Genomic DNA, 14,659 nt, shown 5'->3' on the forward strand with positions numbered 1-14,659 from the left:
TCCGGAAATATCCGTACAATGGGAAAAATTGATTCAGTTCGTGAACTTTTCGGTTCGCGAACCAGGTCCCGGAATGGACTAAGTTCGTAAGTCGAGTCGCTACTGTACATACGGACCAAATACTGAACTACAGAAGCAATCACCTCAAAACCACAAACTAAGCTTCCTTACAACATTACTTCAATGAGCAGCACTGATGAACTACGCAGAGCATACGAAAATCACCTATACAGCATATTCAAAAAGAACAGATACCCAATAAACACAGTTAGCAGATTTCTCAGCAACAGTCCCAAACAAGCAGAAAAACGTGCCCAGAAACCCTAGCTACTCTTCCCTACATCAAAGGCATCTCAGAAATAACTGTCAGACTGCTCAGACCTCTTGGCATCATGCTAGCCCACAAACTCACCAACACACTAAAACTGCAGCTAATGAACTTGAAAAACCCCATATAGACCACAAGCAACATTAATGTCATTTACAAAATACTTTACAGTTCTTGCAACAAACACCACATGGGACAAAAAACCAGAAAACTAGCCATCAGGATACATGAACATCAACTAGCCACAAAAAGACATGACCCACTCTCACTAGTATCATTACATACAGATGAAGGACACCACTTTGACTGGGACAACGCATCCATCAGAGGACAAACCAAACAGAGACACGTACCAAGAATTCCTAGAAGCATGGCATTCCAACCGAAACTCTATCAACAAACACAGCTACTTGGACCCCATTTACCACCTTCTGAGAAAAAGAATAGGAACTGACATCACCACAGGAAATGACATCACCAACCCAAGGAAACCTAAACACAAATAGAAAGCAAGTCACTCACACCAGTGCTTCATCGGAGGCTCACTGATGATGTTAACTAGTATGGTGATGAAACGTCTGAAAATGAACTTTCCAGCTCAGTGAACAACCTTATATCCAGAACCTCAACCTGAGCAACAAATTTTCTCAGAACTTGTTACCAAGGCTTGTCTCTACTCCCCTTCTTGAACAAGAGGACAGCATTTGCTATCAGCCAGTCTTCCGGCACTATTCCTGTAGACAATGACAACAGAAAGATCAAAGCCAAAGGCTCTGTAATCTTCTCCCTGGCTTCCCAGAGAATCCTAGGATAAATCCTATCAGCCCAGGGGGCTTATCTATTTTCACACTTTCCAGAATTGCTAAACACCTCCTCATGAACCTCAATCCCATCTAGTCTAGTAGCCTGCATCTCAGTATTCTCAACAACATTGTCATTTTCTAGTAGGAATACTGACGATGAATATTCACTTAGCGCTTCCCCTATCTCCTCAGACTCCACACACAACTTCCCACTACTATCTTTGATTGACCCTAGTCATTTTTTCATTCCTGATCTACCTATAGAAAGCTTTAGGGATTTCCTTGATCCTATCTGCCGATGACTTCTCATGTCCCCTCCTGGCTCTTCTTAGTTCTTTAGGTCATTCCTGGCTAACTTGTAACTCGCTAACTGAGCCTTCATGTCTCATCCTAACATAAGCCTTCTTATTCCTCTTGAGAAGAGATTCAACTTCTTTAGTAAACCATTGCTCCCTCACTTGACAACTTCCTCCCTGCCTGACAGGTACATACTTATCAAGGACACGCAGCAGCTGTTTCTTGAATAAGCTCCATATTTCAATTGTGCCCATCCCCTGCAGTTTCCTTCCCCATTCTATGCATCCTAAATCTTGCCTAATTGCATCATAATTGCCTTCCCCAGCAATTTTTTTTAAATCAATGTGACTAACTATGGAATACCAGACAGTCCCAATTTTGAATTCCTTTCTGTATATGTGGAACATGTACTTGTTCTAGTCCTATTCTGACTCTTATTACATCAACAATTATGTTGTTCCAGCTTCATGGCCTCACTCTTGAGCTCTACAAATTCACTAACTGCAGGTCTCATTTTCAGCAATAGCTCAGTTCTATAACTTCTATTAAGTTCCATCACAATTTCAACCCTTGAATCTGTTAATTCAACACTTTCCATGAATCCAGCGGCACAAACTTCATGGGCCAAGCACCTTCTTTCTGTGCTATTCTATGCTTTCCCATTAATAGTTGTATTCTTGTTTAAGAATAACACTAATTTTTGTTCTGTTTTCTTCTATGCTTGGCAAAGGTCCTGGTCCTTTGCCAAGGGTTCCTTTGCTGCAGTTGTTAAGTTGATCAATAACTATCACGTGTGTTACTATCTTCCAGTCCCAAATGATGACCGTGACAAGCTCTCACTTGACCTCATGTCCATTTCTGTTCACAGACATGTTTGCTAGATTATTTTCCACCAACCACAATGTAAACAGAGTATAGATTTCCCTCTATTATGCATTCACTTTTATAACATCCTTGCTTAATGAGCTCCTCTCAAGAAACTTCAATTTTGAAATGTATACTGTGGCTCAGTGGGGAGCACTCTCACCTTTGAATCAGAAAATGTAGCTCAAAGTGTAGGCTAACCTGTCAGCATATTACTGAGGGAATGTTGCTTGTAGCAGCTACCTTTTAGATAAGACATGAAACTAAGGCCTAATTTCTCTTTCAAGTGGATACAGGAGATCCCATAACACTATTCAAAAGAGGAACTGAAGACTTATCCTAGATATACTAGCTAATACTTTTCCTTCAATTATAAAAAGTTTACCTGCTCATTATCACATTACTGCTTGTGGGTACTTGTTGCGTGCAAAATGGTTGCTGTATTAATAGCATTACAACAATGACTGCACTTCAAAAGGTACTTTACTGTTCTAAACTGCTTTGGCACTTTGCAAGGTTGCAAAAGGTGTTGTAAATGTTTATGAATGCAAGTCTTTCTTTTCTTTCTGAGCCAACCTTACATGATGCAACATCCATAAACATCTTTATTTGGCGGTGTTGCTATCTAAACACTCATCCTACAGTAGACAGTGGTTTCGATGAGGTTTGTAAAATCTAGCATGCCATATTTTAAATATTAAAATTTTCTATCTCCTCTGCATTAGGGAGACCAAGTGCAGATTGAGTAACTTCTCTGCTCCACACTGCCAACATGTTTTACTACGTAATCTGACTTTCCCCGAATCAAAGCTGTGGTTTCAAATGCCACTTCAGAAAATGGAGCCACAACACTCCGATACATTGAACTTTGTGTTTTTCACCTTAACAACATTCCAATCAATTACAATCCATTACATTAAATTCTGGCTTCAGATATGGGGCAGTCTCTACTGATTTCCGAACGCTTTTTAAAATTAATTTGCCACTGAACTCCCTTCTATTTATGAGCTGTTTTACTCACCTTTTCTCTGTCTTACGCCTTTTCACAGCCTGACTGAGATGACCTTTATAAAAAGAAAAAAGTATCAAAAAGTTTAATTGCTTAAAATAACTAAATTCTGATGATGGGATGCTATCCAAAATGTTAACCTATATTTACTTCAGATGCTGATGGACCTGCTGTATATTTCCAGTATTGTTAGTTTTTATTTCAGGTTGACAGCACGTGCAACTTCTTTTCTTTTTATATCAAGGCCAAAGTCAGGGAGAATAGAGATGGTATATTGAGATATTGACCACCAGAGTCACAGACCCTAACTCTTCACAACTTTTCAAAGCAGATCTGGATAATTTTATACAATAAGTCAACATTGTAACACATAAAAATACCATCACAGATAGTTATGGCTGACTTTAAAACCTGTTTGATAGTATATTTGGGTCCATGCCTTGAACATTTTTGAACTGTATCAGTCACACACCAGATATCACATAGGTTATACTTAAGAAAAATACTAACTTTCTGACTGTGGAGCAAGCATGGTATTTGCAAGTATCTGCTAACCCCTGAAATAAATTAATCCTAGGACATACCTATTTATAGATGTCTTAAAAATTCTTTCACAGGATGTGTGTATCAGCAACCCCTAGTTGCACTTGAGAAGGTGGTGAACTGCCTTGTGAATCAGTGCAGTCAACCTGGTGTAGGTAGACTTGTATAGACAGGTTGGACCGAGGAGTGGCAGATGGAGTTTAATTTAGACAAATATGAGATATTGCAGTTTGGTAAGGCAAATCAGGACACCTAAAGGTGGGGTCCTGGGGAGTGTTGCTGAACAAAGATATTGGGATGTAAGCTGAAAGTTCCTTAAAGATGGGGTTGCAGGTTGACAGGGTAGTGAAGGTCCTCTATTCCTGATGAAGGGCTTTTGCCCGAAACGTCGATTTTCCAGCTCGTCAGGTGCTGCCTGACCTGCTGTGCTTTTGCAGCACCACTCTAATCTAGACTCTGGTTTCCAGCATTTGTAGTCCTTGTTTTTACCACAGGGTAGTGAAGGTGACATTTGGGGCACTTGCCTTTAATCGGTCAGTGCAATGAGTATAGGAGTTGGGGTGTCATGTGGCAGATGTACAGGATATTGATTAGGCCACTTTTGGAATACTGTGTTAAATTCTGGTCTCCCTGCTTTAGGAAGGATGTTGTTAAACTTGAGGGGATGCAGAAAAGATTTACAAGAATGTTGCTGGGGTTGGAGTGTTTAAGCTATAGAGAGAGGGCTATTTCCCTGGAGTGTCAGAGGCTGAGGGGTGACTTTATGGTGGTTTATAAAATCAATTGGGGCACGGATAGGGCGAATAGCCAAAATCTTTTTTCCAGGGTAGAGGAGTCCAAACCTAGAGGGCATAGGTTTAAGGTGAGAAAGGAAATATTTAAAAGAGACCTAAGGGGCTACTTTTTTCACACAGAGGGAAATGAGCTGCCAGAGGAAGTAGTGGAAGGTGGGACAATTACAACCTTTAAAAGCATCTGGTTGTGTACATGAATAGGAAGAGTTTAGAGGGATATGGCCCAAATGCTGACAAATTGGACTAAATTAATTTAGGATATCTGGTTGGCATGGACGAGTTGGATCGAAGGGTTTGTTTCCGTGCTGTACATCTCTATGACTCAGTGACTCACATTGCTAATGGGGAAGAAATTCCAGGAGTTTGGCTCAGTGACACTGAGAAATGGCAGGATTTATTTCTAAGTCAGGATGATGAGTGGCATGGAGGGAAATTTGCAAATGGCGACGTTCTCATGTATCTGCTGCCTTTGTTCTTCTAAATGGTACTGGCTGTGGGTTTGGAATGTGCTGAGGAGCCTTTGTGAATTTCTACAGTATACCAAGTAGATGGTACTCATTCATGCTACTGAGTGTCAGTACTGAAGAGAGTGAATGTTTGCGTTGTGCACAATCAAGCAGGCTACGTTGCACTGGATGGAGTCAAGTTTGACTGTTGTTGAAGCTGCATTCGTCCAGCAATTGGGGAATATTCCATCATACTCCAGATTTGTATCTTGTAGATAGTAGACAGATTTTGAGGAGTTGGGAGGTCAGTTACTTGGAGAGATACCTAGCCTCTGAATTGTTATTGTAGCCGCAGCATTTATGTGGCTAGAACAAATCAATTTCTGGTCAACAGAAATTGTTAGTTCAGATTTCAGTGATGGAAATGCCACTAAATGTCATGGGACAATGGTTAGATTCTCTCTTGTTGGAGATGGTCAGTGACTGGTATGTATGTGGTACAAATGTTACTTGCCACATGTCAGCCCAAACCTGGATACTGTCCAAGTCTTGCTGCATTGAGAAGTTACAAAATAGTGCTGAACCATTGTGGAATCAGTGAACTCCCCTGCTTTTGACATTACAATGGAGGATTGTCACAGATAAAGCAGCTGAAGATGGTTGGGCCTAGGGTACTAGCTGGAGGAACACTTGCAGAGATGTCTTGGAGCCAAGACAACTGACCTCCAACAACCTCAACCATCTTTCTTTGTGCTAGATACGACTCCAACCAGCAAAGGGATTTCTCTGCCCCGTCCCAAAATCTCATTGACTCTAGTTTTGATGGGGTTCCTTGATGCCACACTGTCAAAACCAGCCTTGATGCCACCTTACCTCAGGAATTGAGCTCTTTTGGATATGTATGAATCAAGCTATAATGAAGTCAGGAGCTTTTTAACACTGGTGGAACCCAAGCAGAGTGTCAGTATGCAGATTACTGCTGAGGAAGTGCTGTTAATAGTTCTGTAGATAACACTTTCCACCATTTTACTGATGACGAGAAAACAGACTGACGTGGCATTAATTAGTTGGATAGGATTTGTCCTGCTTTTTGTGTACAGGACATAACCTGGATATTTTTCCATATTGCTGGGTAGATATCCGTGTTGTAGCTGTACTGGAACAGCTTGGCTAGGGGTGTGGCAACTTCTGGAGCACATGTTCCGTACTATTGCTGGAATGATGTCAGGGTCCGGAGCCTTCACAGTATTCAGTGCTTCAGCCACTTCTTTATTTCACTTGGGCCGAACTGAATTGGCTGAAGGCTGGCATCTGTGCTGCTGGGCATTTCTGGAGGAGGCAGACATGGATCATCCATTTGACACTTCTGGCTGAATGTTGTTGCAAAATGTGCCAGCCTCATCATTTAAACATATATGTTGGGCTTCCCCATTATTGAGGTTGGGGCTATTTGTGCAGCTTCCTCTCCAGTTAGTGGTTAAATGTCAAAAAGTGTGGTGCTGGAAAAGCACAGACAGTCAGGCAACATCCGAGAAGAGGGAGAGTTGATGATTTGAGTATAAGCTCTTCATCAGACACATTCCTGAAAAAGAGCTTATACTCGAAATGACGACTCTCCTGCTCCTCAGATGCTGCCTGACTGTGCTTTTCCAGCACACTTTTTGACTCTGATCTCCAGCATCTGCAGTCCTCACTTTCTCCCAGTTGTTAAATGTCCACCATTATTCACAAATGGATGTGGCAGGTCTTTGATTCTGATGCATTTGTTGTGGAAAGCTTAGCACTATTTATCACTTGCTGGTTATGCTGTTGAGCATGCAAGTAGCCTGTTCAGTAACTCTGCCAAGTTGACACATTTCAGAGTGCCTGCTGTTGCTTTTGGCTTGCCCTTCTGCACTCTTTGTTGAGCCAGGGTTAATCTCCTTGATGGTAATGGTAAGAATGGGGATATGCTTACCATGAGGTTGCAGATTGTGTTGCGAGTACAATTCTGCTGATGGCTCTAACACCCCATGGATACCCAGATATCTATTTTCAGCCAGTCAATCTCACTTGATCTTAGTGACACACAATGTAATAGAGGGCATCCTCAATATGAAGACTGATCTTCAACATCACAAGGACTGTGAGGTGATCACTCCTACTGATTCTGTCACAGACACATGCATCTGTACCAGACAGATGCGTGTAGACATCCTCACAGCACCAGACACCTGGGCTGAATTCCAGCCTTGTCTGACTGTGTGGAGCTTGCATGTTCTCCCTGCATCTTCATGGGTTTCATCCCAGTTTGAAGATTGTGCAGGTTAGGTGGATTGGCCATGATGAAACTGTCTGTAGTATTCAGGGATGTGTAGGCTAGGTGGACTAGCCATGGGAAATGTGGGGTTATGGGATACAATAAAGGGCTGGGTCTGTGTGGGATGCTCTTAAGAGGATCAGCAAGGACTTAATGGACCAAACTGCACTCCAGAGATTCTGTGCTAAGTCCCCCACCCAGAGAACGTTCTGCATTGCTGTGGGTGTGGATTCACACATAGGCTAAAGAGGGTAGGGTTACTAGATTTCCCTCCCCAAAGAGCAGATGAGCTTTTACGACTATTGTGAATGGTTACATGGTCACCATTAGATTAACTTTTCAAGTACTGTTCAGTTTGGAGGATGACTGATTCATTAGCTGAGTCTGGATGGTGGCAGGAGAGAAGGAAGAAAGATGAGGTACATGGGAAGGAGCTGCAAGTTTCTTTGTCCACATTTGACCTCATGATATGGGACTTCACAGAGTCTAGAGTCAATGTTGATGACTCTCAGGGCAATTCCTTCCTTATTGTGTACCAATGTGCTGCTTCTGGTTTGACAACTTCCTGTATTAACTTTGAGTGAGATTTTCATTGCCCACGAACATAACTGACATAATTATTCTATGGTAATTCAGGATTTACTTTGAATTAAGCATTTTAGTGGTGGGATTAACAATGCCTTCAAACCAGCAACTCCTACAACCCCTGAAATATCTTCATTCAATGTTTTTAGAAAATAACCACAACTGACAGAAAATCAAAGGAATGACAAGGGCAGTGAGTTCTTTTTAATATTGTAATTTTTGGCAGAATTTAGATAATGAGACTACATCTGTAAAATACAGATATTTTAAATATTTCACTGAATAATTTGATGCCTGAACATGTTTACAATATAGTATGCTGCTTTTAGCAATTAATGATTGATTATTTTTACAATGACTGTGATATGATTACTGAGTGAAATGATCTGTTACTGATTTATCCAGAATCTATTAATTACAAAAAAAGACATGCCAAAAACAGTTGAGGTACAACAGAAATAGCTCTCTAAATGATAATGCACGTTATGAAATGTTGCACAGATTGTGACTGTTGCAAGGTAGTCTTCATTATATCAATCCATACTGTCCCTTACTGTAAACAGCTAAATGCTTCAATTCATCTTGTGTAGCAATGATTCAAATTACAAAATGAAATATGGCCCATTATCAATGAATACAGTTTAAATATCCCAAATAAAAGTTTATTTCTGTACTGGTTGGTTTAGGGTTTTGTGAAAAAGGACGTAAAGGAGGTTTTAAAGAAAACACACAACCTCGTCATCTGGAAAGCTTTGCAAAGTCATTGAGTTTGATTTATAATTTAGAAACTGCAGCAACTACTGTAAATCTCATAGCATGTACACTCTTTCTTAATATGTCAGGTATAGACAGGAGCGATCGAGTGAATCCTTAGAAGAGTATAAAGAAAGTAGGAGTATACTTAAGAGAGAAATCAGGAGGGCAAAAAGGGGACATGAGATAGCTTTGGCAAATAGGGTTAAGGAGAATCCAAAGGGTTTTTACAAATACATTAAGGACAAAAGGTTAATGAGGGACGAATAGTGCCCCTCAAAAGATCAACAAGACAGCCTTTGCGTCGAGCCGCAGGAGATGGGGGAAGATACTAAACGAGTATTTTGCATCAGTGTTTACTATGGAGAAGGACATGGAAGATTTAGAATGTGGGGAAATAGATGGTGACATCTTGAAAAATGTCTATATTACAGAGGATGAAGTGCTGGATGTCTCAAAACACAAAGGTGGATAAATCCCCCGGACCTGATCAGGTATACCCTAGCGCTCTGTGGAAAGCTAGGGAAGTGATTGCTGGGCCTCTTGCTGAGATATATGTACCATTGATAGTCACAGGTAATGTGCCAGAAGACTGGAGGTTGGTTAACGTGGTACTATTATTTAAGAAAGGTGGCAAGGGCAGCCAGGGAACTATAGACCATTGAGCCTGACGTTGGTGGTGGGCAAGTTGTTGGAGGGAATCCTGGGGGACAGGATTTACACGTATTTGGAAAGCTAAGAACTGATATGGGATAGTCAACATGGCTTTCTGCATGGGAAATAATGTCTCACAAACTTGATTGAGTTTTTTGAAAAATTAACAAAAGAGGATTGATGAGGGCAGAGAGGTGGACATGATCTATATGGATTTCAGTAAGGCGGTCGACAAGGTTCCCCATGCGAGACTGGTTAGCAAGGTTAGATCTCATGGAATACAGAGATTAGATTAGATTACATTACAGTGTAGAAACAGGCCCTTCGGCCCAACAAGTCCACACCGACCCGCCGAAGCGAAACCCACCCATACTCCTACATTTACCCCTTACCTAACACTACGGGCAATTTAGCATGGCCAATTCACCTGACCCTGCACATCTTTTGGACTGTGGGAGGAAACCGGAGCACCCGGAGGAAACCCACGCAGACACGGGGAGAACGTGCAAACTCCACACAGTCAGTCGCCTGAGGCGGGAATTGAACCCGGGTCTCAGGCGCTGTGAGGCAGCAGTGCTAACCACTGTGCCACCGTGCCGCCCACAAAGAGAGAACTAGCCATTTGAATACAGAACTGACTGAAAAGTAGAAGGCAGATGGTGGTGGCGGAGGGCTGTTTTTCAGACTGGAGGCCTGTGACCAGTGGAGTGTCACAAGGATCGGTGCTGGGTCTACTACTTTTCGTAATTTATATAAATGATTTGGATGTGAACATAGGAGGTACAGTTAGTAAGTCTGCAGATTACATCAAAAATTGGAAATGCAGTGGACAGTGAAGAAGGTTACCTCAGATTACAATAGGATCTTGATCAAATGGGCCAATGGGCTGAGGAGTGGCAGATGGAGTTTAATTTAGATAAATGCGAGGTGCTGCATTTTGGGAAAGCAAATCTTAGCAGGACTTGTACAGCCAATGGTAAGGTCCTTGGGAGTGTTGCTGAACAAAGAGACCTTGGAGTGCAAGTTCATAGCTCCTTGAAAGTAGAGTCGCAAGTAGATAGAATATTGAAGAAGGCGTTTGGGTATGCTTTCCTCTTTTGGTCCAAGTATTGAGTATAGGAGTTAGGAGGTCATGTAGCAGCTGTACAGGCCGTTGAGTAGGCCTCTTTTGGAATATTGCGTGCAATTTTTTCTCCTTACTATCCAAAGGAAGGATGTTGTGAAACTTGAAAGGGTTCAGAAAAGATTTTTAAGATTTAAGATTCCCTACAGTGTGGAAACAGGCCCTTTGGCCCAACAAACCCACATCGACCCTCTGAAGAGTAACCCACTCAGACCCATTTCCCTCTGACTAATGCACCTAACACTACGGGCAATTTATCATGGCCAATTCACCTGACTCGCACATCTTTGGACTGTGGGAGGAAACCGGAGCACCCGGAGGAAACCCATGCAGACACGAGGAGAATGTGCAAACTCCACACAAACAGTCGCCCGAGGCTGGAATTGAACCCGGGTCCATGGCACTGTGAGGCAGCAGTGCTAACCACTAAGCCCCCTTGCCTTCCCAATGTTGCCAGGGTTGGTGGATTTGAGCTATAGGGAGAGGCTGAGTAGGCTGGGGCTGTTTTCCCTGGAGCGCCGAAGGCTGAGGAGTGATCTCCTGGATAGGATAAATAGACAAAGTCTTTTCCCTGATGGGGGAGTCCAGAACTAGAGGGCATAGGTTTCAGGTGAGAAGGGAAAGATATAAAAGGGGCCTAAGGTGAAACCTTTTACACGCAGAGGATGGTGCGTGTATGGAATGAGCTGTCAGAGGAAGTGGTAGAGACTAGTACAATTGCAATGTTTAAAAAGCACCTGGGTGAGTATATGAATAGGAAGGGTTTAGAGGGATATGGGCCAAGGGCTGGCAAATGGGACTAGATTAGCATCAAATGTATAAATCATGGTAAAGAGAAGCTTTCTGAATCTTTTTAAGTGGATCATTAAAAGTTCAATAACCTTTGTTGCCAAGTTTAAACTTTCTTTCGTAACATTTTCATTAAGTTAAACAAAACTTACAATCTCATCACCCTCCTTGGGAGAAAAGAAGCGGCCACCTTCTCCACGTTTTCGCTGCATTGCATGGCGGTGACGTGACTCATGGAGGTATTTCTTTACAGAGAGAAGAAAATACACGGTTGCAAAAATAAATAAGCGTTATCATAATAAATAAGGATAGCTTATTTTAACAGCAGAGAGAAGTCAGACTACCTGTTGTGCAGGCTATCTTCACATACCATGGCAGAGAAAAACACAACAGCATTACCCTCTTAAAAGATGGTCATATTACTCATACAAACATCTCTTTCCACAGATTGTAAAAATGCATTCGCCCAGTTGTAGCCTTGGTTGCTTTTCCTATTTCCAGGATATGCTATTTAATCAATTATACTTATATGTATTGTCTGTACATGTGGTTCCATAACTTAATTAAAAATATTCTGCTTGATAGTTGGATTGAGAGACTCCTCCCAAATAAGAGATTCATGTTGTGTGTGAGGAGCTCATATAGAACGAACGTTACAACATACACCAGTTGGGGTGAATGGCATTTTTATGAGATTTGATCTCAATGCAAAATGAATATTCTTTTTCTGTCTCCTACAATACAGTGCTGAGTTAACTTTGGCCTTTTCTGTTTGAGCAGTCAGGATATGTAAGATTAAAACAGTATCATATATTAAAACAGATTCTCAAGGGCTGAAGAGATTTTCATTGCTCAAAAACATAACTAACATTCAGCCAATAAATGAAAATATCAAAAGCTGAAAATGTTTTTCTAGCAAATATAGACAGACAGATAGTCTCCAGTAGCATTGAGGTACGAATTCACAATGTAGGCATACGTGGAGAAAATTAACCCTAGATCAAAGTTCCCATTTTCCGTTCCCATGTTCCAAAATCTGGTTATTGAAATGTTATCACTAGAACACACGAATTCAAAAATGGGAATATAATTTATCCACCATAGGAGAACATTTAGTTAAAATCTAAAAAAGCTACACAATCATATTAGGAAGGAGAACTACTTTATGTAATTTCACTTACCCTCCTTTCTTTTGGAATCCGACCTTCTGCCTCAAGTTTAGCTCTTGCTTGTCGCCTTTTTAAGATTCGGTGATACTGTTTGGCGTTTACATATAATGGTTCTTCTTCTAGTAGCTCTGCACCAGGTAAAGGGATCCTTTGCATCGCTGGAACTGTACTAGTCCCTGGTACCATCTGTATAAGAAAGCATAAAAAGAACCAATGGAAAAATTAACAAAGTTAACTTATTCTCCAGAAAAGATTACTAATTTTATAAGCTATAATAAAACTTTAATGGTTTAGTAAGTTAGTGTATACTGTATGAACTAGCAAACTTCAAAGTTATTGTTTAACACTGCTTTGGTAACAAGTGTTAACATAAAGAAATTAACTTAAGAAATATAGTATCATTTCCTCAGCAAATCTAAAGCTATAGCAAGAGTCTTTTCAGTAGAGCAGTATGAAGTGGCAAAATACAAATTTATACTAACAAAGCAAAGCAAAGTACAGGTAGACAATCCTTTATCCGAAATCCTGAATTCCAAAAAGCTCTAAAGTCCAAAAGTTTTTTTGCTGAAGTTTTTTTCTCATTAACAAGGTTGCTTGGCGTGCAAACAATTAGCCCAAGTCGACATCCACTCGATGCGTGTCATTCAAATGCGACATGGGGGTGGGAGCTCGCCCAGCACTGGCAGGCCTCAATTCTGTTTCAAGGCCCCTTAGTGAGTGTGTTCTTCTAGTAAGTCTTTTAAAAATGTCATCAAACTGTCACTTATTCTGAAATTCAAAAAATTCTGAATTCCGAAGACCAGCTGGTCCCAAGCATTTCAGAAAAAGGATTGTGCACCTGTATCAACCAGCCTTGTCTCTGGGAAAATGCTCCACAATGGCTTGGTTTAATGGGATTCCAGAATGTTAGAATGTAGATCACTCTACATCACAATTATCCCTTAAAATGTTTAGTCAAGTGTGACTGGTAGCTTGTAACCAGATTGTGACCCAGTGCAAGGACACAACGAAGCTGAGGTTCCCTCATGCCTTCACCTGAGGTATCACAACTTCTTTGCTGAGTATACTGCCTAGTCAAATGGTTAGATCTTATAATTCAATATACCATTATCACAGATGTTAGAGAGATAACCAGTGATTTAAAATATAAGTGTAAGCTGCAATCCACTCACAAAGTTGCTCAAAACTAGAGACTTACCATCACCATGCCGCCTGCATTGACCATGCTTCCAGCAACAGGTAGCGTTACCGTTACAGTGCCCTGGCTGCTATTTGTGGTACTTGTGCTGGCTCCTGTCTGGACAATTTGAGCCCCAGCAAGACTGGCAGCAGGAATCGTGATCATGCCTGTAACAGGGACTGCAACTTTAGCATGTAACACAAAGAGGAGAAAGGTAAGACAAGACAAGACAGGAAAAGAGATAAACAAACAGAGGGCAAAGTGAAAAATAGAGATAAGGTGATTGACAGAAAGATGCAAGATAACAGAGGGAAAAAGAAAAATGAAAGGAACAAGATTAATTCCTTCACTTTTCAAGAAAGCATTAATCTTTAAATTACTGCAATAAAAGCATACCAAATGTTATGCAAACTAGAACAACCTTTTTTTTTATAAATAAAAGAAGTCTAAACGTAATGCAAAACAGAGTTCATTGCAATTAAACAGTTCAGATTTCCAAATATTTAGCTAATATGTTTTCATGTGTGAATGATGCATTAGTTCAGAACTTGGAATCCACATTATAGATGGATGTCATAGCACCGGAGAGGGTCCAAAGGAGATGGACCAGGATGTTACTGGGCTGGAGATTTTCAGTTATGAAGAAAGACTGGACTGACTGAGATTGTTTCCTTAGAGCAGAGGGGATTGAGGGGTGGCGTGATTGAGATTATAAAATTATGAGTGACACAGATAAGGTTGACAGGAAGGATCTTTTCCCCTTGATGTAAGGAATAAATAACTGGGAGCTTAGACTTAAGGCAATGGGCAAAAGGTTTAGAGATGGAAGGAAAAACTTCCGTCCAGAGGGTGCTGGGAATCTGGAATTCGATGTCTGTAAGAATAGTAGAGGAAGAAACCCTTGTCACATTTAAAAAGTATTTAAATTTCACTTGCAATACTAAGGCTTACAAGGCTATGGGCTAAGTGCTGGAAAATCAGATTAATTAGGTGGTCGTTTTGACTGCTGCAGACATCATGGGC

The 14,659-nt window shown here is 41.0% G+C and overlaps 1 protein-coding gene across 7 annotated transcripts in view; it reads right to left on the reverse strand.

Moving 5' to 3' along the window:
• Window positions 1-14,659, reverse strand: part of LOC122563074 (nuclear transcription factor Y subunit alpha-like) — a 68,044-nt gene that overhangs the window by 16,584 nt on the left and 36,801 nt on the right. For 4 of the 7 annotated variants that reach the window (XM_043716452.1, XM_043716454.1, XM_043716453.1 and 1 more), the window contains exons 6-8: window positions 13,655-13,821; window positions 12,469-12,642; window positions 11,440-11,532 (exon numbers count right to left, since the gene is read on the reverse strand). In XM_043716452.1, the coding sequence (XP_043572387.1) occupies window positions 11,440-11,532; window positions 12,469-12,642; window positions 13,655-13,821 (434 nt within the window). Of the gene's footprint in view, window positions 1-3,313; window positions 3,357-11,439; window positions 11,533-12,468; window positions 12,643-13,654; window positions 13,822-14,659 lie in introns of all 7 variants that reach the window. The other 3 variants (XR_006315479.1, XM_043716456.1, XM_043716455.1) reach the window with 2 other exon arrangements.

The sequence above is a fragment of the Chiloscyllium plagiosum genome, chromosome 26 (genome assembly GCF_004010195.1).
Source record: "Chiloscyllium plagiosum isolate BGI_BamShark_2017 chromosome 26, ASM401019v2, whole genome shotgun sequence".
Classification (NCBI taxonomy): domain Eukaryota; kingdom Metazoa; phylum Chordata; class Chondrichthyes; order Orectolobiformes; family Hemiscylliidae; genus Chiloscyllium; species Chiloscyllium plagiosum.